At 41.0% G+C, this 21,763-nt stretch overlaps 1 protein-coding gene across 2 annotated transcripts; it reads right to left on the bottom strand.

Annotated features, from left to right (window-relative positions):
- Positions 1–3,713: 3,713 nt before the first annotated feature.
- Positions 3,714–9,585, bottom strand: LOC123310045. 2 transcript variants are annotated; one of them, XM_044893404.1, is made up of 7 exons: positions 9,463–9,585; positions 9,197–9,368; positions 8,095–8,343; positions 6,419–6,699; positions 4,185–4,369; positions 4,086–4,121; positions 3,714–4,001 (listed from the first exon to the last, which is right to left on the bottom strand). In XM_044893404.1, exons 4-7 carry the CDS (start codon positions 6,472–6,474, stop codon positions 3,853–3,855), a joined length of 426 nt encoding a protein of 141 aa, XP_044749339.1. In that variant the 5' UTR covers positions 6,475–6,699; positions 8,095–8,343; positions 9,197–9,368; positions 9,463–9,585; the 3' UTR covers positions 3,714–3,852. The 2 variants fall into 2 exon arrangements, with proteins under 2 accessions (XP_044749339.1, XP_044749340.1); XM_044893405.1 differs by lacking the exon at positions 4,086–4,121.
- Positions 9,586–21,763: the final 12,178 nt, after the last annotated feature.

Raw genomic sequence — 21,763 nt, 5'->3', positions numbered from 1 at the left:
ATCGAGGACAAGTGAAGATTATTTCGACTGATAAATCACCGGATAAGGACATGCTGGAAGAGGATCTAAAAATGCTACTAGAAGGAAGATACCCGAAAATCATAATTGGTGATCTTAACTGCAAATCGCAGGAATGGAACAGTAGGGTGGAAAATACCAACGGGAGAAGACTGAAGATTTATGCTGAACAACTTAATGCAGTTGTGATAGGACCTGATATACCGACCTACATACCAAGAGTAAATGGACTACCCGATGTACTGGACATTGTCGTAATGAAAGACATCACTGAAGAAATCAGCATTGATACAATAGAAGACGGAACTTCAGACCACAATCCCATAGAATTCTGTAACGATACTTGATTGTTTTTCAATAAAAATCTAGCCTCGTTTTAAATATCCGTTTCCCTGAATTTTCTTGTTGAAACAATGCAACACCGTCTGATGGAAATTTCAGTTTCAATATAGTTATTCCGTTTCATTTTGGAAATATTTTTCAGAATCCTGATTATTAAATTCAAATTCCGTATAATTGAAATTTCCATCATTAATCCGCCGTAAGAATCCAAAATAAAGAAAAAGTGTCTTTCTGCATTCGGCGTTGTTTTTCCGTCCACAAAAACACACCGAATTCAGTATAAAACAACGTGGATTGCAGATAACGACAGTTTCTTTTACCGATAAAGAGATAACCGCCACCGAGAATATTTCTTCTGGGGAGAATATTCGAGAATTCCGAATTTTGAGTGCAATTTTGATCACGTGACCGTCCACATGTTGGAGAGTTAATAAATAGGACCGCACCACCAGACGAGAAAGGATTCATTATTATTCATTCGGTAGTAATTCATGATTATTCATTCGGTAGTCATTCTGCGATTCTGTTTTCAGTCTTGATTCGGTAGTGATTCTTTTCTTGATTTCTTCGTGATTCTTTAATTCATTTCCGCTTTAATTAAGTCTGTCTTCGTATTAAAGTTTTCCTTTGCTTTTCTTTATTTTTTTTTTGCTAAGTGGTGGTGTGACCGTACCGGAACCAACTGTAAGTCTTTTCTTGATACCGCATACTTCGTGATTCAAAGTTGCATTCTTTTATTTGTTAAATTGTGTTAATCCTTGTTGTTAATCCTCCTGTTTAACGCAGACTTCTGTCGCCTGGTTCTCTGGTGAACCAAGACCAGTCGACGGAAATCTCGAAGTTTTTCTACTGGTAATGCTTGGCGTGTGACACCCAAGGTTGCCACGGAAAGACCACAGTAACCTATTCCGTCCTACCCCATTTGTGTTCCGTTTAGACTTCCCGTTTAACGCAGACTTCTGTCGCCTGGCTATCTGGTGACAGAAACCAATCGGCAGAGGTCTCGAAGTTTTTCTACTGGTAATGCTTGGCGTGTGACACCCAAGGTTGCCACAGAAAGACCACAGTAACTTATACCGTACTACCCCTGTTGTGTTCCGTGTAGATTTCCCGTTTACCGCAGACTTCTCTCGCCTGGCTATCTTGTGACAGAAACCAATCGGCAGAAGTCTCGAAGTTTTTCTACTGGTAATGCTTGGCGTGTGCACCCAGGGTTGCCACGGAGAGACCACGATAAACTACCCCGTTATCCTGTAAATTGTTGCATTGTGTTGCACCTGTATCAGCCCCGTCCCGTTTATTAAATAGTTTCAAATTCTGATTGGCCTGTACACTGAAAATCACTGGAAGTGCTCGGGATCAAACCCATTGCTAAATTAACCGATTACAGAGACTTGGATCTTTCTGAGACACCCGGTTGCTGTAAATTTTGTATAAACCCCGTACATCCGTTATTGTCTCAGAAGGAATCAAAGTAACTGCTATTAATTGTTTGCTTTCTTTAATACCTGATAGTTTGACTGAATATAATTGATTTGAATAATCTTTGATTCATTGATTTCACTTTCTGATCACCGTGACAAGTTATTACATTTCTGTTTTCCTTATTTTTGAACTTGGTCATCAGCTGAATATATTTCTTGACTTGAAAATAACTGTATAGTTCACTGTAATTTAGATTGTTGTAATAAATTCGGTTTTAAAGTACTTGTTATCGCTACCACCTTAGATAAACCCAACTCTGTCTCCGACTAGTAGGTACCTGGGTGGGTTTGCTATTTCTCCCTTGATTGAAAGAATAGCTGGCGCTCGAGATTAATCCTTTTCCCGACCAAACCCGTTACAAAATTGACGCCCGAGCGTTGGGACTCTTAAAACCGGGTTCAGTTTTGGAATAACTTCTTTTTTTTTATCTAACCAAGGAGAATAGTTTTGAACGGTGAACCATACAAACCAATTTGTTCAGCTGTTGACTTGCAAGAAATATTTTATCCGGCTTATATTTCTGAAATATAATTTATTTAGATCAGTTCAGTGACCGATTTGCTGATTGCGTTGAGTTAACCTATCTTGAGTTATAATAGAACATCACTGGTAACCTATTAACAGAACCGAACAGTTAATCAGCTATTTCTGATAACCGCACAATATTGAATTGACTTATGATTTTCACCGCTTATGATTTTCACACGCTTATGATTTTCACTTGAATAATAAAACTGACTGTGTTTTCTTTTCCCTTTCCCCCTTTGATTTATTTGCTGGTTGACAAGTGTTCATTATAACTCTGATAGTTTATTGTGATTATAACCGCATTGGACTTGTTGTTTCTCTGATTACTTTATTTTATTTGAAACCGTTGATACACTGTTGGTGAATTATTCCCTTTGAATTAGGTGAGCTTGAACCGAAAATTACTTCAGAAAGGTAAAACTGTAAGTGAACTTGAACCGAAATAATTTTCTTGGCTGTTAAAACCGATAGTGGACTTGGTCTGAAATATTGTGTTGACAGGTAACCTATTTCTTCGAACAAGTGTTAGGTTAACAGTGAGCTGTCAAGTGACCGATAAATAGTGAGTGATAGAATAATAGGTGCTTCCTCGATTGGACATTGACTATTAATCCGGGTTTCAGTGAATCTTGTTGAGTTAATTATTCATCCGGGTCTCAGTGAATTTTATTGAATTAATTATCCATCCGGACTTCAGTAAATTTTTTTTGAATTGATTATTCATCCAGACTTCAGTGAATTTTATTGAGTTAATTGTTCATCCAGGCCTTGGTGAATTTTGTTGAATCAATTATCCATCCGGACTTTAGTAAATTTTTTTTTTTTGAATTGATTATTCATCCGAGCTTCAGTGAATTTTATTGAGTTAGTTGTTCATCCGGGCTTTAGTGACAGTGATATTTAATCGGACTTAGTGATACTGAAACATTATAACCAGTGTTGAATTATTCCGTGTGTTAGCTTTGAACTTTAACTTTACATTATTTCATACCGGGCATCGAACTTGTTGAGTGTGAGTTACTGGATCGTGAGTCGGGTGGCAAGATAGTTGAACTATATGTCATTGAACATGGATGTGAACAGGCTGCTCAGTGATGAATTGACTTATGAACTAGAACTGAGAGGACAGTCAATACCAAGCACTGTGATGACAAAGCGGAGTCTACTACGACAAGTGTTACAGTCAGACATACCGCTACAGCCTTGCACATCAATGAACCCCACACTGGATATCGACATTTGCCAGAATAAACTCACCGATCTAGTGGAAGCACTTCAGAATTTCAATCACGCTAATGCGACTAACGAATTTTCGCGAATATTCACAAGATTAACACACATTCAGGGAAGACTGAACTTTATTGTCACTTCCGATGAAGCACAGTTACAACTGATCGAACAACTGAAGGCGACTACAACTAAGGCCTTGGAGACGCTGGAGCAACTGAGTAGTAGCAACACCCGTGGACAGCCATCCAGTCAGCAGGAACGGTCCCTCTTGGATGTGGAGGTTCCCAGTTCACCTGGGATGTCCCCGATCCAACCAGAAAGAGCTGAAACATCCCTGATTGATCTTGGAGATGGGGTCAATCTTCTGACAGCTGCTGATGTCTCACATACTGGTACACCTGTAAGGAATAAAACATTAGAACATGTCATGAACGAGACAAGGCGGACATGTACAGCATTACTGCGGCAGATACCGGCATTACCTGTCACCCAGTCACAGGACTGTGGGACAGCATCACCTGAAGATCGGACACCGAGAAGATGGATTAATTCTACCCGCAGAGTGTCTTTTCCACACTTACCTACATCTTGTGTGAGCTCTGGCAGGACCATGACCAGAGAGAGAGTACCATTAGAGCCGGAACCTCGACCGTCACCGGTGCCAACCATTCCTGTCCACAAATGGAATATTTCATTTGGTGGCACAGGTAGTGTGAGCGGCTTCATCGAGGAGGTGGAGAGATTGGCCGAGTCTCGTAAGGTATCCCTAGAACAAGTGTTCGAGTCAGTTTATGAACTACTGCGGAAGGATGCCAGGGATTGGTTCATCCCCAGGAGGGGTACATTCAGGAACTGGCAGGATTTCAAGGAGCAGCTTAAGGAAGCATTTTTACCGGTGAACTATGAGGAGAACCTGTTGGAAGAAATAAAAAGGAGAACGCAGGGTCCTGATGAAAAACTGCTGATGTACGTCACTCGAATGCAGAATTTGTTCCAGAAGTTAACATACAGTAGACCAACCGAATCGGAACAAATCCGAATCATCAGGCAGAGGCTGTTACCGACCCTACAACAGGCCTTAGCATTCCAGGAGACTAACACCTACGATGAGCTCCTGCGAAAAGGAAAGGTTTTCGAGTTAGTACAGTGGCAAATGAGCCAGTACACCAGGCCACCGTCGAAACCAGGTCTTCTTGACGAGCCCCACCTGACGTATCGTCCGTCCCAACAAAACCGACAACAGGCCACTTTCTCCTTGGACACCGAAAACATATCAGGAAACTCAGAACCACCAGTACCAGTAGGTCACAACAGACCACAAACACCGCCGTCACCGCCTAGAAACACCCAGCCAAGACCGGATCGACCAACGGCACGAGTCGACAAGCAAAATACAGGTTCACCCAACCGAGCTCCATCACCTACACCAACACGACGATCAAACCAACAAGGAGACCGACAGGAAACACAAGGAAACCGGACTGACCCACCGACAAGGAAAGTATCTTTCCAAACACAGTGCTTCCGATGTGGTGAATACGGCCACATGCGACGGGAATGTCGAGGACGACCGAGGTTGTTCTGTTCTCGTTGCCAGAGGAAAAACATTCGCTCAAGCGATTGTCCATGCCGCCCGGAAAACTAAAGGGAGGTATGGAGAAGGGGTCGACCATATCTCCGGGGACGCTGACTCCTATGGTATCGACCGTGTGTAACGACAACCGTCCGCTGGTGGAAGTAAAAGTAGCCGGGAAGCGCTACAATGCACTGATTGACACCGGAGCAACGAGGAGTTTCATCAGTCAGAAGGTGGCAGAACAGTGTGAACGCAAAGGAATTACGGGAGAACCCGTTGAGGATGGCTTTGTGGTAGTTGCCAATGGTCAGTATACCGCGACGCCGAAACTTTATACTACCGCCATACACATCGCTGACTATTCTTTGACCGACATAAAGTTTTTGTTGGTATCTGATTTACCGGTAGACCTCATACTAGGAATGGACGTACTGGGAGTGTACAATTTTTCCCTTAACCTTAGCACCGCCGAGTGCTATCTGGAAGGCCGACTAATCTCCAAACCAACACCTAAAGTGGGAAAAACTGTGGAGGTACACGCCACTGGCGAACACTTACTGGAACTGACCAAGGCACAGAAAAAGAAGTTGGATGCTTTTCTCGCCAGAGAAATGAAGGAGTTCGAGAAGCTGTCCGGCACCACGAAACTGATAGAACACAAAATCAAACTCAAACCTGGGACAGAACCAATTAAACAACGATACCGGCCACAGAATCCGAAGATGCAGGAAATCTTCAACCAGGAAGTAGACCGAATGCTGGCTGAGGGAGTTATTGAGCCTTCTAAGTCGCCGTGGAGTTCACCTGTTGTGTTAGTCAAAAAGAAGGACGGTAAATACCGGTTTTGTATCGATTTTCGAGCAGTCAACGAAGTGTCCGTTAAAGATGCGTATCCGTTGCCGTATATTTCGGGAATCTTGGACAAATTACGCAGAGCCAAATACATTTCGACGATTGACTTGAAACAGGGATACTGGCAAATACCGTTAGAAAAGGATAGCCGGCCTATTACAGCATTCACGGTCCCGGGGAGAGGACTATTTCAGTTCACCGTCATGCCATTCGGCTTACACGCAAGCCCAGCCACGTTCCAGAGATTCCTGGATACCGTAATAGGTCCCGAAATGGAGCCCAAAGCGTTTGCCTATCTAGACGATATAGTCGTTCTAGGGGAAACCTTTGAAGAACACATGGAGAACTTAAGGGAAGTATTCAGACGACTAAGGGAAGCCAACTTACGTCTCAATCCCGACAAATGTGAGTTTGTCCGGAAGTCTCTGAAGTACCTGGGACATGTCGTCACTTCCGAAGGCATCTGTACGGATCCGGATAAAGTGGCATCCATAGTGTCATTTCCTGCTCCCAAGACCGTCCGAGAGTTACGCCGATTCCTGGGTGTTGCGAGCTGGTACCGTCGATTCATCGAGAATTTCTCCAATGTAGTTTCTCCGCTAACCCTGCTACTCAAGAAGAAACAGCGGTGGAAATGGGGAGAAGACCAGCAGAAGGCTTTCGATATCCTGAAACACAAGTTGACTGAGTCACCGATATTGGCTTGTCCGGATTTCACCAAACCGTTTGTGGTACAAACAGACGCCAGTGATACAGGCCTAGGTGGAGCTCTAACACAAGTGATAGATGGAGAAGAAAGGGTAATTGCCTATGTTAGTCGCACATTAAACCCAGCCGAGAAAAACTATTCAGTATCCGAGAAAGAATGCCTCGCCATCGTATTTTCCATAGAGAAACTACGTCCGTACCTAGAGGGATTCCATTTCACGGTCATTTCCGATCATATGAGTTTAAAATGGTTAAATTCTATAAAATCACCGTCGGGAAGAATTGCTCGATGGTCCGTTTTTCTTCAACAGTTTGATTTTGAAGTACAGTACCGTAAGGGATCCCTGAATAAACTTGCTGACAGTCTGTCCCGGAATCCCTTACCGTCCGTAGATTCCGTATACCTGGCCGAAGTGGAAATTCACTGCCGATGGTACAACAGGAAACTACAGGAGGTTCAGAAGGACCCAGGAAATTTCCCAGATTATGCCATAATCGATGGGAAACTGTTCCGACATTTTTGGGATGCATCAGACTTCACGGAAATTGGAACTGGACAACCCTGGAAATTATGCGTACCCACCGAACAGCGTTCCGAAGTACTGAAGGAGAATCATGATTCGGAACTAGCCGGACATATGGGGATCGCCAAGACAAGTTCCAGGATTGCCCGGAATTACTACTGGCCTGGTATGTTCCGAGACATTGCGAAATATGTTAGAAACTGCACTTCTTGCCAACGTTACAAAGTTTCGCAACAGAAAACGGCTGGGAAGATGCAACCACACAAGATGGCAGATGCACCATTCAGGGAAGTATCTACAGATATCGTCGGACCGTTACCCCGAAGTAAAAAAGGTAATTCTTACATTGTGGTCATGCAAGATCGCTTCACGAAGTGGATCGAGTGCCGCCCGTTGCGAAAAGCTACAGCCAAAACCGTTTATTCTGCGTTATACGAACAAATCATCCTTAAATATGGATGTCCGTCCGTTGTTATCTCCGATAATGGAGTACAGTATGATAGTAAGTTATTTAAAAACAGCCTTCAGGAACTGAATATAGCTCACAGATTTACCCCACCGTACTCGCCACAGTGTAATCCGGTAGAAAGAGCGAATCGAACACTAAAAACTATGATTGCACAATTTTGCGAATCCGATCAGAGAAACTGGGATGAAAAGTTAGGGGAATTAGTTTTTGCTATTAACACCGCTAAACAAGAGTCTACCGGGTTTACTCCGGCTTTTCTGAATTTTGGTAGGGAACTAAATGTCCCTAGGGCGATTTATTCGACAAAACCCCAAAATGAGGAAAACAGTAACCCAACCGAGGTAAATAGAGACATGACTCACCGTACAGAACAAATCCGGCACCTACAGGAAGCACATGAGTTTGTGCAAGCTCGCTTGTACAGGGCTTTTGAACAGCAGGCTCATCATTACAACCTACGCCGTAGAGAAGTTCGCTTCAAGGTAGGTGACAAAGTTCTCCGTCGCACAAATCCGTTATCATCCGCTGTCGACAGTTTCGCAGCTAAACTGGCTGCAAAATTCGCCGGACCGTATACCGTTATTAAGGTAGTCTCTCCTGTAGTGTATAATCTGAAAGATGAACAGGGTAAGAAGGTTACCAACATCCATATTAAAGATTTAAAACCGTTTCACTCAGGATAGAGATATTTTTACAGTTTACCCTATAATTAAACATGAACCCCAGTCATGTGAAATTCCGTTTTATTACCGTTCCGTTAACCATCCCACCGTTGATATGACAAACCCTTTGTCAATATCCTTACAGCAACCGTCACCGTATAAGATTTCATATCCTATTCAGTTCACCGAACAAATCAGAATCTATCATGTCATCTAACTAGAAACAGTACTACATTTTGTTCAGTGGATTGAATGGATCCATGATACCGTTCAAGCTTTGCAATTACAATTGGAAAACATAAATTCATTTGGATATAGCCAATCCGTTCAGCAACACCGACATGTCAAAACGATATAAATTGTCATCTGTCTGTGTTTCTGAAGGGTACATCCTGTAGACAGAGCAAAGCACAGCTTGAAATCCGTTACATTCATTATTCTGTGAATTCACAAGGTTCCGAGACAAACCGTTGCTTTAAATATTGTATTCAGAGTAGTTAAGATGAATAACGATTAACAAATACTAATCGTACTACCTTAAAAACTGGATAGATAGTCCGAATTGTATCTAGTTCTCTACTACTGTTCTCCTGTGTAACTTTTTCTATGAAATTGTAACACCGATACTGGTGAAAGTGCATATCCGTGATCTGTTCAATTAATTCTACCCAAGAAAACTGGAAAAAGCTCTGTATACTGTCAATGTTCTACTGTCAAAACATAACCTATGTGGCAATTAAGTATGTTCTAGGATATCAATTACTCCAATAAGATTTAAATGAAAGTTCAGCTGTTAACCTACCTAGCGGGGACTGTCAGATCAGAGAGCCTCCACCATTCCTCCGTCAGGGATTACGTTCCACCTCCGAACAATAGTCTGGCACACAGTGAATGTCGACACCCACCTCCAGTGTTGTGAGAGGGTCCATGTCACCTCCAACAACGAGTGATTTCAAGCTTGGGTACATTTCCACCTACAACAAGAACACAAGTTAGTGAATGGTTCTTCCCACTTGAAGTACTAATCGAAAACACTTTGGTTGGATGAAGGGGATATTCGAAACTCACCTGCTTGACCCATCTTCGTAGTCAAATGATGCACCGAACCAACATCCAAGAAGGAAACAGTGCCAACAAGTGGTCAACGTCAAAGATGTCTCATCAGCCCATTTCAACGTGAATGATAGTTCCCTAAAATCCAACCGTTAATATGAAATGGAACAATCGATATGGAGTACTCACTGTTATATGTTGCCGTCGATTTCATTTCCCAATTCTGGAGTAATTTCATATTTCATTTCACTAAAAGCACGTTGTTTCTGACAGATACCACAGAACCAACGACAGTCATAGAGTGCCACGGAAGAGGTTATGTCAAACGTCTACCGACAATCGGATCAAAGATCACACGCACTACGGTCCATAGCCAGGGACGACACCTATCACGGAGCGTAACGCAGAGCGCAGAGTATGGATCATGGATCATGGATCGGAGAGAACCACTTCTGGAAGGAGCGCACACCGGACGATTACTGAACTACGTCTGTGAGCAGATCCGGATATCACTTCTATTGTACTGTTTAGATTAGGATGAGAACTCTGTAAGGGTGAGATAGCGAGCACTTAACCGACTTGAATTTCCGATTAATTTTTTTTTTTTGATGGGCCAGTTACCCCTTATTAAATTGAACTTGTGTCTTCAACGCAACTTCAATTTTTCCCAGGGGAGGGGGATGTAACGATACTTGATTGTTTTTCAATAAAAATCTAGCCTCGTTTTAAATATCCGTTTCCCTGAATTTTCCAGTTGAAACAATGCAACACCGTCTGATGGAAATTTCAGTTTCAATATAGTTATTCCGTTTCATTTTGGAAATATTTTTCAGAATCCTGATTATTAAATTCAAATTCCGTATAATTGAAATTTCCATCATTAATCCGCCGTAAGAATCCAAAATAAAGAAAAAGTGTCTTTCTGCATTCGGCGTTGTTTTTCCGTCCACAAAAACACACCGAATTCAGTATAAAACAACGTGGATTGCAGATAACGACAGTTTCTTTTACCGATAAAGAGATAACCGCCACCGAGAATATTTCTTCTGGGGAGAATATTCGAGAATTCCGAATTTTGAGTGCAATTTTGATCACGTGACCGTCCACATGTTGGAGAGTTAATAAATAGGACCGCACCACCAGACGAGAAAGGATTCATTATTATTCATTCGGTAGTAATTCATGATTAGTCATTCGGTAGTCATTCTGCGATTCTGTTTTCAGTCTTGATTCGGTAGTGATTCTTTTCTTGATTTCTTCGTGATTCTTTAATTCATTTCCGCTTTAATTAAGTCTGTCTTCGTATTAAAGTTTTCCTTTGCTTTTCTTTATTTTTTTTTTGCTAAGTGGTGGTGTGACCGTACCGGAACCAACTGTAAGTCTTTTCTTGATACCGCATACTTCGTGATTCAAAATTGCATTCTTTTATTTGTTAAATTGTGTTAATCCTTGTTGTTAATCCTCCTGTTTAACGCAGACTTCTGTCGCCTGGTTCTCTGGTGAACCAAGACCAGTCGACGGAAATCTCGAAGTTTTTCTACTGGTAATGCTTGGCGTGTGACACCCAAGGTTGCCACGGAAAGACCACAGTAACCTATTCCGTCCTACCCCATTTGTGTTCCGTTTAGACTTCCCGTTTAACGCAGACTTCTGTCGCCTGGCTATCTGGTGACAGAAACCAATCGGCAGAGGTCTCGAAGTTTTTCTACTGGTAATGCTTGGCGTGTGACACCCAAGGTTGCCACAGAAAGACCACAGTAACTTATACCGTACTACCCCTGTTGTGTTCCGTGTAGATTTCCCGTTTACCGCAGACTTCTCTCGCCTGGCTATCTTGTGACAGAAACCAATCGGCAGAAGTCTCGAAGTTTTTCTACTGGTAATGCTTGGCGTGTACACCCAGGGTTGCCACGGAGAGACCACGATAAACTACCCCGTTATCCTGTAAATTGTTGCATTGTGTTGCACCTGTATCAGCCCCGTCCCGCTTATTAAATAGTTTCAAATTCTGATTGGCCTGTACACTGAAAATCACTGGAAGTGCTCGGGATCAAACCCATTGCTAAATTAACCGATTACAGAGACTTGGATCTTTCTGAGACACCCGGTTGCTGTAAATTTTGTATAAACCCCGTACATCCGTTATTGTCTCAGAAGGAATCAAAGTAACTGCTATTAATTGTTTGCTTTCTTTAATACCTGATAGTTTGACTGAATATAATTGATTTGAATAATCTTTGATTCATTGATTTCACTTTCTGATCACCGTGACAAGTTATTACTTTTCTGTTTTCCTTATTTTTGAACTTGGTCATCAGCTGAATATATTTCTTGACTTGAAAATAACTGTATAGTTCACTGTAATTTAGATTGTTGTAATAAATTCGGTTTTAAAGTACTTGTTATCGCTACTACCTTAGATAAACCCAACTCTGTCTCCGACTAGTAGGTACCTGGGTGGGTTTGCTATTTCTCCCTTGATTGAAAGAATAGCTGGCGCTCGAGATTAATCCTTTTCCCGACCAAACCCGTTACAATTCATAGTGGGACATGGCCCAAGAAACCAAAAAGAGACACAAACCAAGGATCGCACAGACTGGGAGAAATATAAGAATTTACTTCAGGAGAAAATCACGGAAATTTCCCGAATTAACACCCGGGATGAATTAGATGAAGCAGTTGAAAAATTGGAAAATCAAATAAAAGAGGCCTATGAAGAAAGCACCAAGAGAATAAGGAAACCAATTCCGAGATACGACAAGGGATATGAAGGATTTTATAAGGAAGAACAGAAGACTCAGAAAAATCTACAGAACAACAAAAAGAGAAGAAGACAAGAAGAAACTGAATAAGCATAGTCAGATATTGAAAAATGCTTTAACAGAACTGCGTAATAACAGATGGCACCAGAGATTAAGGGAACTGAATACAATAGATCACTCGGCTTGGAAAATGCAAAAACGCTTACGACGAGAACAGGCAGTTATACCTCCACTGCATGGAGCAAACGGAATGGTATATACGAGACTTGAAAAAGCCGAAGCACTTGCCGACTCAATTGAGAGAGAAGCCAGAATAAATTACAGAAATGATGATGACAATGAAGATCTAGAAGAAGAAGTGGAGGCAAACGAAGAACTGATGTCGGAACCACCGGAAACCCCCTGCTACACCAAAAAAAAAATTTCACTTCAGTCTTGAGTGAAATCTTGACAAAAGAAACGTGCTATACAGGGTCTTTCACGAGGAACCTCACCCATATTTATACGGGAAACTACTGAACGTATTTTCATGAACTTCAGCACTTATAAGTATTTCACGATGCTGATGAAATCTAAAATATTTTCAAGGCATGAGCACCTCCGGTTTTTCCGGAAATGACGTCAACTTCCGTTTTTCAAATAAGAACACCATTTTTTTATTGCAGAAATAGATTCCTTAGAAAATTTCAAGTTATTTTGATGTAACATTTTTCAGTTTTGGTTGGAAAATTCTCTCTGAGCGGGAAAATTCGAAAAAAAAATCGAAAATAGAGCTCCGCTGAAACAAGAATAACTTCGAGGTTTTTGGATGGAAAATTTTCATTTTGGGATTTTTCAATATGTAAGATTGATGTATCCACTTCAAAAATCGAAATCGCGATTCATGATACAGGGGGTGAAAAAATCGCTTTCAAAGTTAGGGATGACAAAATCGTGAAAAATCAATTTTTTCAAATTAGAACCCCATTTTTTATGGCAGATATTGAATATGCGTTAAAAAATATTGTGAGTGTATGCATCACACCCTTGCCCTAAAATGGATATTTTCTGAGTTATTCACAAAAAACTGTTTTTCGTCTTGAATTTTCAGCTATTTCTTTTCACTTCACGCTAAAAAGATGCTGTAGATTTTTCACCCCTTCTTGAAACCGACTTCAAGTTACTATAAGGAGAACCATGGCAAACTCTCGCAGTTATAACTAGAGAAGATGCTCAAAGTTTTGACCGTTAATTTCTAGACATTTATTTATACGTCTCAGGAATGCTTCGTGCGTTGCTCTTCTTATTTCATCGGGAGGAAGAGATCTGCAAAAGTGTTCAAAAACCAAATTGAGTTTCAAAACTATGAATCTAAAAATCTAAACAAACCTGAACGCATTTCTGACTCGTTCTATGCAGTCCTCTTTATCAGTCAGGGGATTTGAGTAGACAATATTTTTTATCCTACCCCAAACATAATAGTCTAAAGGAGTTAAATCGGGAGAACGTGGTGGCCAAAGATGTGGACCATTGTTCGCCAACCATCGATCTTCAAATAGCCTGTAGAGGATATTTGACACATTGAGTGAATTGTGTGGAGGCGCGCCATCTTGTTGATACCATAATCATTATGGTTCTGTACTAGCGGCTCAATTATTTGAGTCAATATGTCAGAATATCTATCTCCTAAGGGAGAACATTCTTTAAATAATGCAAACATGTGTAGTGTTCTATCTTACCAGTTAAAGTCCCATCATAAATGTGAACATCGAGAATTGCATTATTTTTGATGGCGCAAAAAACATTGAAACTCCAGGTCTTTTGAAAGTTCCATTGTCTGAAGTGGTGGTTGTTCTCTTCATCCCAATAATGAATGTTATGCCTATTTAAAGAACCATTCTTTGTGAATTTAGATTCATCTGTCCAAATTATACAGTCCAAAAAGTTTTCATTCTCTTGAAATCGAATCATCATAGCTTCGCAAAACTCTGTTCTCCTGACGAAATCAGTTTTCTTCAAGTGCTGTACCCTATTGAATTTATATGGGTGCATTTTATGTTTTTTTAATATTCTCCAAACACTCGATTGGGATAATCCCAGATCAATCTCGGCATTTTTGAGAGAATTTTGAGGATTCACACGAAAATATGCAAGAACTGTAATTTCGTTGTTCTCATCTTCTACTACACTTTTTTCTCTGTGTATAGTTTTCTTAACGAAAGATCCGACATTTCTCAAGTTTGTCATGGTTCTGTTAATGGTATCTCTCGTTGGTCTGGGTCGGTCAGGAAACCTCTCAATGAACAGTCGAATCGTTCTATCTACAACTTTATTACATTCTCCATGAAGTAGAATGAGATTTAAATAATCTTCATTGGTGAAATTTGGCATAGTGATCGATTTTATAACTTAATACGAATTATCACCAAATTAATAGTAAACACAAAATGCTACTGAATAAAGAGGAATTTGGCAGATGTAATTAATGATATCTATCATTAAAAAAAAGAATGTAAAACATGGTAAGTTTTTGCATATGGTTCATAAGGAATTATTTATTTATCACTGGAGAGAGAACCGATGGCCGATTAGTTGAAATAAAGAGGTTTCCGATACAAATTCGAATCAAAATTCGCCATCTATTTAGGAACAACCTGTAACATTTTTTTCTTGCATATTAGGGTAGCAAAATCTGAAACATGGTTTGAGTAACAGTTCCTGAAAATTTCATCTTTTTGGCGTGAAGTGAAAAAAAATAGCTGATAATTCAAGACGAAAAACAGTTTTTTGTGAATAACTCAGAAAATATCCATTTTAGGGCAAGGGTGTGATGCATACACTCACATTATTTTTAAACGTAGATTCAATATCTGCCATAAAAAAATGGGGTTCTAATTTGAAAAAATTGATTTTTCACGATTTTGTCATCTCTAACTTTGAAAGCGATTTTTTCACCCCCTGTATCATGAATCGCGGTTTAAAATTTTAAAGTGGATACATCAATGTTACATCTTGAAAAATCCCAAAAATGAAAATTTTCCATCCAAAAACCTCGAAGTTATTCTTGTTTCAGCGGAGCTCTATTTTCGATTTTTTTTTTCGAATTTTCCCGCTCAGAGAGAATTTTCCAACCGAAACTGAAAAATGTTACATCAAAATAACTTGAAATTTTCTAAGGAATCTATTTCTGCAATAAAAAAAATTGTGTTCTAATTTGAAAAACGGAAGTTGACGTCATTTCCGGAAAAACCGGAATTGCCTTGAAAATATTTTAGATTTCATCAGCATCGTGAAATACTTATAAGTGCTGAATTTCATGAAAATACGTTCAGTAGTTTCCCGTATAAATATGGGTGAGGTTCCTCGTGAAAGACCCTGTAGTGCTCCTAGTGCTATAAAAGAGAAAGCGGAAGAGAAAATCGAAGTGAAAGTTTACACTAGCGAAGCTACGGAATTTTTGATTCCGTCTGTGAAGTTTGTGTAGGTTGTATACGTGTATGTGTTATCAGAATTTTATTTCGTTAAAAAAGTTGGTGTTCATCTGCGGCGTCCAGGTTTCGATCGATGGTTCTGCAGAAAACATCAGGTGAGCTTATTTTTCGTATCTTTTTTCTGATTTTTCTCATAGCGTAGAGAATTTTCGATGAGTCGTTTTGTTTTTATGCATGAGATACATTTTTCTTTTTTGTCTTGAAAAATTATATTTCCAATTTCTTTGAGTAGCAAAGTAATTATTAATTAGATTTTAAAATGTCTGACCATTCGGAATGCGATTCCGTAATATAAGAAGACGCGCCAGGAATCGCTAATGTCGTGTCCGAACACGATATTTTGAGAGAGGAAAACGCAAGTTCGAAAGCGAGGGTGAATGAGCTAGATAGATGCGTATCTAGCTTAGTTGCTGAGATTAAAAATCTCAGGGAGAGGCTCGAGTTGCAGGAGGGAAATAAGGAAAGTCCTTACTCCAAAGCACTCAAAAAGAACATTGTTTTGAAAAATGTCCAAGAAATGACCTTACCGGTTCAAAAACAGAAGATGGAGGTGGTCAAAACCCCTCAAAACAAAATTTCCCCACCCGCCAAAAGAGTGAGAAAGGATAGTCTTGGAAACCCAAGCCCAACAGAAAACCACTCCAGTGGAGGAGAGGAAGGAAAAAAATCCCCTCAGTCACCCATAGAGGTACGTCCGAATGGACGTCAATTTCCAAAGCGTTAATGCGAAACGGCATTAATTATAGCAGAGCGACAACTGTGAAGGACGGAATTAGGGTCGTCCCACAAACCCCACAAGATCATCGAAGGATAACTGAATTCCTCCACAAAATCAACAGAGAGAGTTTTACACTCTCCAACGAGAGGAGGAAAAAAAAATTTACGCGGTAGTGAGATACCTACCGCTGGATGCAGATATCCAGACGATCCTTGACGACCTCAAGGATCAAGGGATCGTCGATGCTGAGGTCATAAGGATGACCTCAAATATAACAAAAAATCCGATGCCCTTATTGCTGGTTAAAACCCAGAATAAGGGTATCTTCGAGGTGAGAAGGCTCTACAACATGAACTGTGTTGTTGAACCTAAGAGAAGGACGACCGGGCCTGGACAGTGTTATCGCTGTCAGCGATATGGACATGCCCAAAGTAAGTGCACTTTTCCATGGAGGTACGTGAAATGCTCCGGTAATCACAGCTCCAAGGAGTGTACGCTTACCAGGGAGAACGAGGAGCGAAATGCTTCTTCTGTTCTCTGTGGAGAGCAAGGACATCCAGCCAGCTACAAGGGATGTAGCGAATGGAAATTGGTCACTAAAAAGGCCAAGAGATCGCCAAGATCAAGCCAAACCGGCTCGAGGCCAACACAAAATACTCCGAAGCCAGCCCAAAACTCTTCGGAAGTAAAGAAACCCCAGGAAACTGCAACCAAAGCAGTCAAAGAGACGAAGAAACCAGAGAAAAAGACGGAAAAAGCAAAAACCGTCAAAAAAGCCGAAACCAGAAAAGGAATTTCTGGAATCACTGAGGAACTGGATAAGTTCACGAAAAACCTCCTCAGCACGATGATGCAGAATCTGGAGAAAGAGATTGAGCAGAAGATGCAGCAAATTATTAAGAATATTTAATGGCTGATACGACGATAAAGAACAATCTTATAATCGTCTCTTGGAACGTCGGATTCAGAGCCCGCAGACAAGAATTCGAAGAACTGATTGAAGAGATGAGACCGGATGTCATAGCTCTCCAAGAAACAAGACTTAACCCCAACGTTCGGATAGCATTTCCCAATTACGATATCTACAGAAATGATAGACCTAACAGCACAGGTGGCGTTGCTATACTGGCTAGAAGGAATATGGATCACCATTTCGACCAAATATTCAATGGTCAAGAAGTAGAAGCAATATCGATTATTGTGAATACCAATCGAGGACAAGTGGAGATTATTTCGACTTATAAATCACCGGATAAGGACATGCTGGAAGAGGATCTAAAAATGCTACTAGAAGGAAGACACCCGAAAATTATAATTGGTGATCTTAACTGCAAATCGCAGGAATGGAACAGTAGGGTGGAAAATACCAACAGGAGAAGACTGAAGATTTATGCTGAAAAACTTAATGCAATTGTGATAGGACCTGATAAACCGACCTACATACTACCCGATGTACTGGACATTGTCGTAATGAAAGACATCACTGAAGAAATCAGCATTGATACAATAGAAGATGGAACTTCAGACCACAATCCCATAGAATTCATAGTGGGACATGGCCCAAGAAACGAAAAAGTGACACAAACCAAGGATCGCACAGACTGGGAGAAATATAAGAATTTACTTCAGGTGAGAATCACGGAAATTCCACAAATAAACACCCGGGATGAATTAGATGAAGCAGTTGAAAAATTGAAAAATCAAATAAAAGAAGCCTATGAAGAAAGCACCAAGAGAATAAGGAAACCAATTCCGAAACATTCACATGGAGATACGCCAAGGGATATGAAGGATTTTATAAGGAAGAACAGAAGACTCAGAAAAATCTACAGAACAACAAAAAGAGAAGAAGACAAGAAGAAACTGAATAAGCATAGTCAGATATTGAAAAATGCTTCAACAGAACTGCGTAATAACAGATGGCACCAGAGATTAAGGGAACTGAATACAATAGATCACTCGGCTTGGAAAATGCAAAAACGCTTACGACGAGAACAGACAGTTATAACTCCACTGCATGGAGCAAACGGAATGGTATATACGAGACTTGAAAAAGCCGAAGCACTTGCCGACTCAATTGAGAGAGAAGCCAGAATAAATTACAGAAATGATGATGACAATGAAGATCTAGAAAAAGAAGTGGAGGCAAACGAAGAACTGATGATAGAACCACCGGAAACCGAAATCATTCCAAAACCGGCTTCACCAAAAGAAATCAAAGAGATCATAATAAAACTGAAAAAACGGAAAGCACCGGGAGAAGATAGGATAACGAATTATATGTTGAAGAAATTGCCTAGAAAAGGAATAGCAGCCTTGACGAATATAACAAATGGAGTGATAAGGACCGAATACTACCCAAAGAGATGGAAAACTGCAGAAATGATAGTTTTCAACAAGCCTGGAAAGGAAAGGAAATTTCCTCAAAACTATAGACCAATCAGCCTACTATCAGCACTAGGAAAAGTCGTTGAGAGGGTTATCGCCAAAAGGCTGAATGAGGAAACAGAAATGTTGAAGATAATTCCACCCGAACAATTTGGATTTCGACGAGAACATTCGACTGAACTCCAATTGCTACGGCTCATAGAATACGCCACCGAAGGAATGCAGACCAAACAGGCCACAGGATTAGTTCTGATGGATATCGAGAGAGCTTTTGGTAGAGTATGGCACGAAGGCCTAATCTACAAGATGAAAAAAGCAGGATATTCGACCAAGCTATGCAAGATTATAAGGAACTATCTGAGGAATAGAAACTTTTATGTGAAGATGGAGCAACCTCTCAAATCAGACAATTGGAAGCGGGAGTGCCTCAAGGATCGGTACTTGGACCTCTGCTTCACGTAATATACGTCTATGATATCCCGAAGAATGCTAGAAATATGCTCACCTTGTACGCAGATGACACAGGAATAGCGTTCAGACATCGACGCCCAGAGATCATACACCGGAGACTGCAGGAAGCCATAGATGAATTACTCAAATGGTGCATCAAATGGAAAATACAAATCAATGGAAGAAAGACTCAAGCAATATTACTGCAAAAGAGAAGATTGAGGATGGAAGAAAACCTTGAAGTTGATGGAGAAGAGGTTGAATGGAAAAATGAAGCAACATACCTAGGAGTGACGCTTGACAGAGGACTTACATGGAAAAACCACATCAAATGTGCTGTTGATAAAACAAAAGCCGCAATGAGTAAACTTTATCCACTCAAAAGCAGAAGAAGTCATATGAATAAGAACATCAAGTTGACGATGATTAAAACTATTGCGCGACCACAACTCACATATGGATCGGCGGCATGGGGCTTCGCAGCCAAGACCCACATCAAGAGAATACAGGCCACTGAGAATAAACTCCTTAGAATGGCGATGGACGTACCCTGGTTTGTTAGGAACAAACAAATCTACAAGGACTTGGAATGGGAACCAGTTACAAAATTTATGAAGAGGAAGGCAGAAAGGATATTCGACAAAGCCAAACAACATCCAAATGAGGAACTACGAAGATTAGTCGACTACGATCCAACGGAAGAAGCTAGAAGGTCAAGAACCTACCACCGAAGACCGAGAGATCAGTTTAGGATTTAAATGTAACCAAAGAAGAGCTTAACCTATAAAAGCTATAGGCATCATACAACTATCAACACGACTATGATCGTGTGAGAGTCCAGAAAAGAGTCAACTGGTTAATAGGCAAAATGCCCGGAACCTATGAAGAAGCAGTTAAGGCTTTTTAGTGGGTCTCGAGCTCAGAGAGTGAGAATACCCCCCTGTTCCCAGCAGAGGGTGTGTTCGTCTGTTTTGCAGATTTTCCCCCTGCTACACCAAGAAAAAAAAATAAAGGTCACTTCACTTACGATTGATTCACCAAGTGTTCACGTTAACCTGCTGTCATTTAGTTTTTCGCCTGTTACGAGAACTTGCCTACGACTAGTGCCGTCCGCCGTACTAATCAGAAGATTTTTTAAAGATTTTTTTAACGAATAGAATTCCAATTTTCTTTTTTTTTTGTTTTCTTATTCACCGTACGTGGGCGATTATTTCTGTTTTGCGAGTGCAAGTGGCCAAACCGATAGGTAAGACGACACTCCGTTTTTTTTATATCATTGGAACTTCAGTCTCCGTCTGCATCCCCCTTATACCCGAGTCTTAGTTCTACTTGTACTGTCATTAACGTACCCTGTTGGTGTGGATACCCGGGGGGTACCGAAGGCATTTTGGGGTGGCTCACCCTTCCCCGAAATTTCCCGTCTTTCTTAGTTCCACCCCTACTGTCGTTAAAATACCCTGCTGGTGTGGATACCCGGGGGGTACCGACGACACTTTGGGTTGGCGCAACACTTTCCTCAGTTCCCGTCTTTTACCACGTTCCTGTGTTCACCCCTACGGTTAGGGAGGCATTCTGCTGGTGTTGATACCCGGGGAGTGCCGAACGAGCCTAAGGGTGGGCCGTCGTGACTCTGTGTTGTAACTTTTCATCCCCTAACCTGGCTGAAGTCCGATATCTGTTCGTTAAGTGTGCGTCTTAGGTTTTGGCTGGCGAACAAGTCCGTTAACCCTCGTATAACTTTTGAGATCGGATCCCGTGTCATTCCGTCCGTTTTGCCCTGTAAACTCACTGATTTCAAGTCACTGTACGAATTTTATAATAGTGCCATTTGTGTTTCCCTTTTTTTACGAGTCGACAAATAAAGGTTGTGTACGTTGATTTTGACTATCATTGGGCGTCGCTAACACCCCAGACACCAAGGAACCTTGTCTTCGGCTAGTAGCTACCAGGGTAGGTTTGCTATTCTCCCTTAAAGAATAGCTGGCGCTCGAGTGCACCGAGGAAAACCCGTTACAGTGTGTCGAGTGTTGTAAGAGGGAACGACCAACCTCACGTACTGAGACGAATGAGTACAATCAATTTTGTTGTTCACCAGTTTGTAAGTGAACATTGCATCAGCTATCCTTCTGCGATGCTCGAGAGGAATAAAGTTTAATTTTCGATAAACTCGGATGTTTTATTCACAAGAGGGAAAAATAGTCTCCGGCAATGTCTCACGGACCTCCTCTGAACACCCTCCAGTCTATCTATATAAATCCCATAGCGCGGATTCCACACAACAGACCCAAAACATAAGATGCTGTTGACGTAGGCCAGGAAAAGAGTGCGAGCCACGTCGGCACTCCGGAATTCAAAGGATGTCCGAAATATGAAACCAAGCATCAGAATGGCCCTTTTCGAAATATTAAAGATATGCTGATCGAAGAGCAATTTGGAGTCCAACGTGATACCCAGATCTTTCACGGAGTTCACGTTAGAAATAGGCTTAGCGAAAATTCGGTATGTAATTGGCACAGAGATGGGTTTTC

Source organism: Coccinella septempunctata, chromosome 3 (genome assembly GCF_907165205.1).
Source record: "Coccinella septempunctata chromosome 3, icCocSept1.1, whole genome shotgun sequence".
In the NCBI taxonomy this organism is placed as follows: domain Eukaryota; kingdom Metazoa; phylum Arthropoda; class Insecta; order Coleoptera; family Coccinellidae; genus Coccinella; species Coccinella septempunctata.
This window is presented reverse-complemented; position numbering and strand designations above follow the sequence as displayed.

Excerpts from the sequence above, each read along its gene's own strand:
- LOC123310045 (XM_044893404.1), bottom strand. The coding sequence starts at position 6,474 with ATGTCCCAGGTACTTCAGAGACTTCCGGACAAACTCACATTTGTCGGG. Across the intron at positions 4,370-6,418 it reads ACATTTGTCGGGATTGAGAC|GGATACCTTACGAGACTCGG; the intron begins GTAAGTTGGCTT and ends CACTTGTTCTAG. Across the intron at positions 4,122-4,184 it reads AGAGCTCACACAAGATGTAG|GTGATGCTGTCCCACAGTCC; the intron begins GTAAGTGTGGAA and ends TCCGATCTTCAG.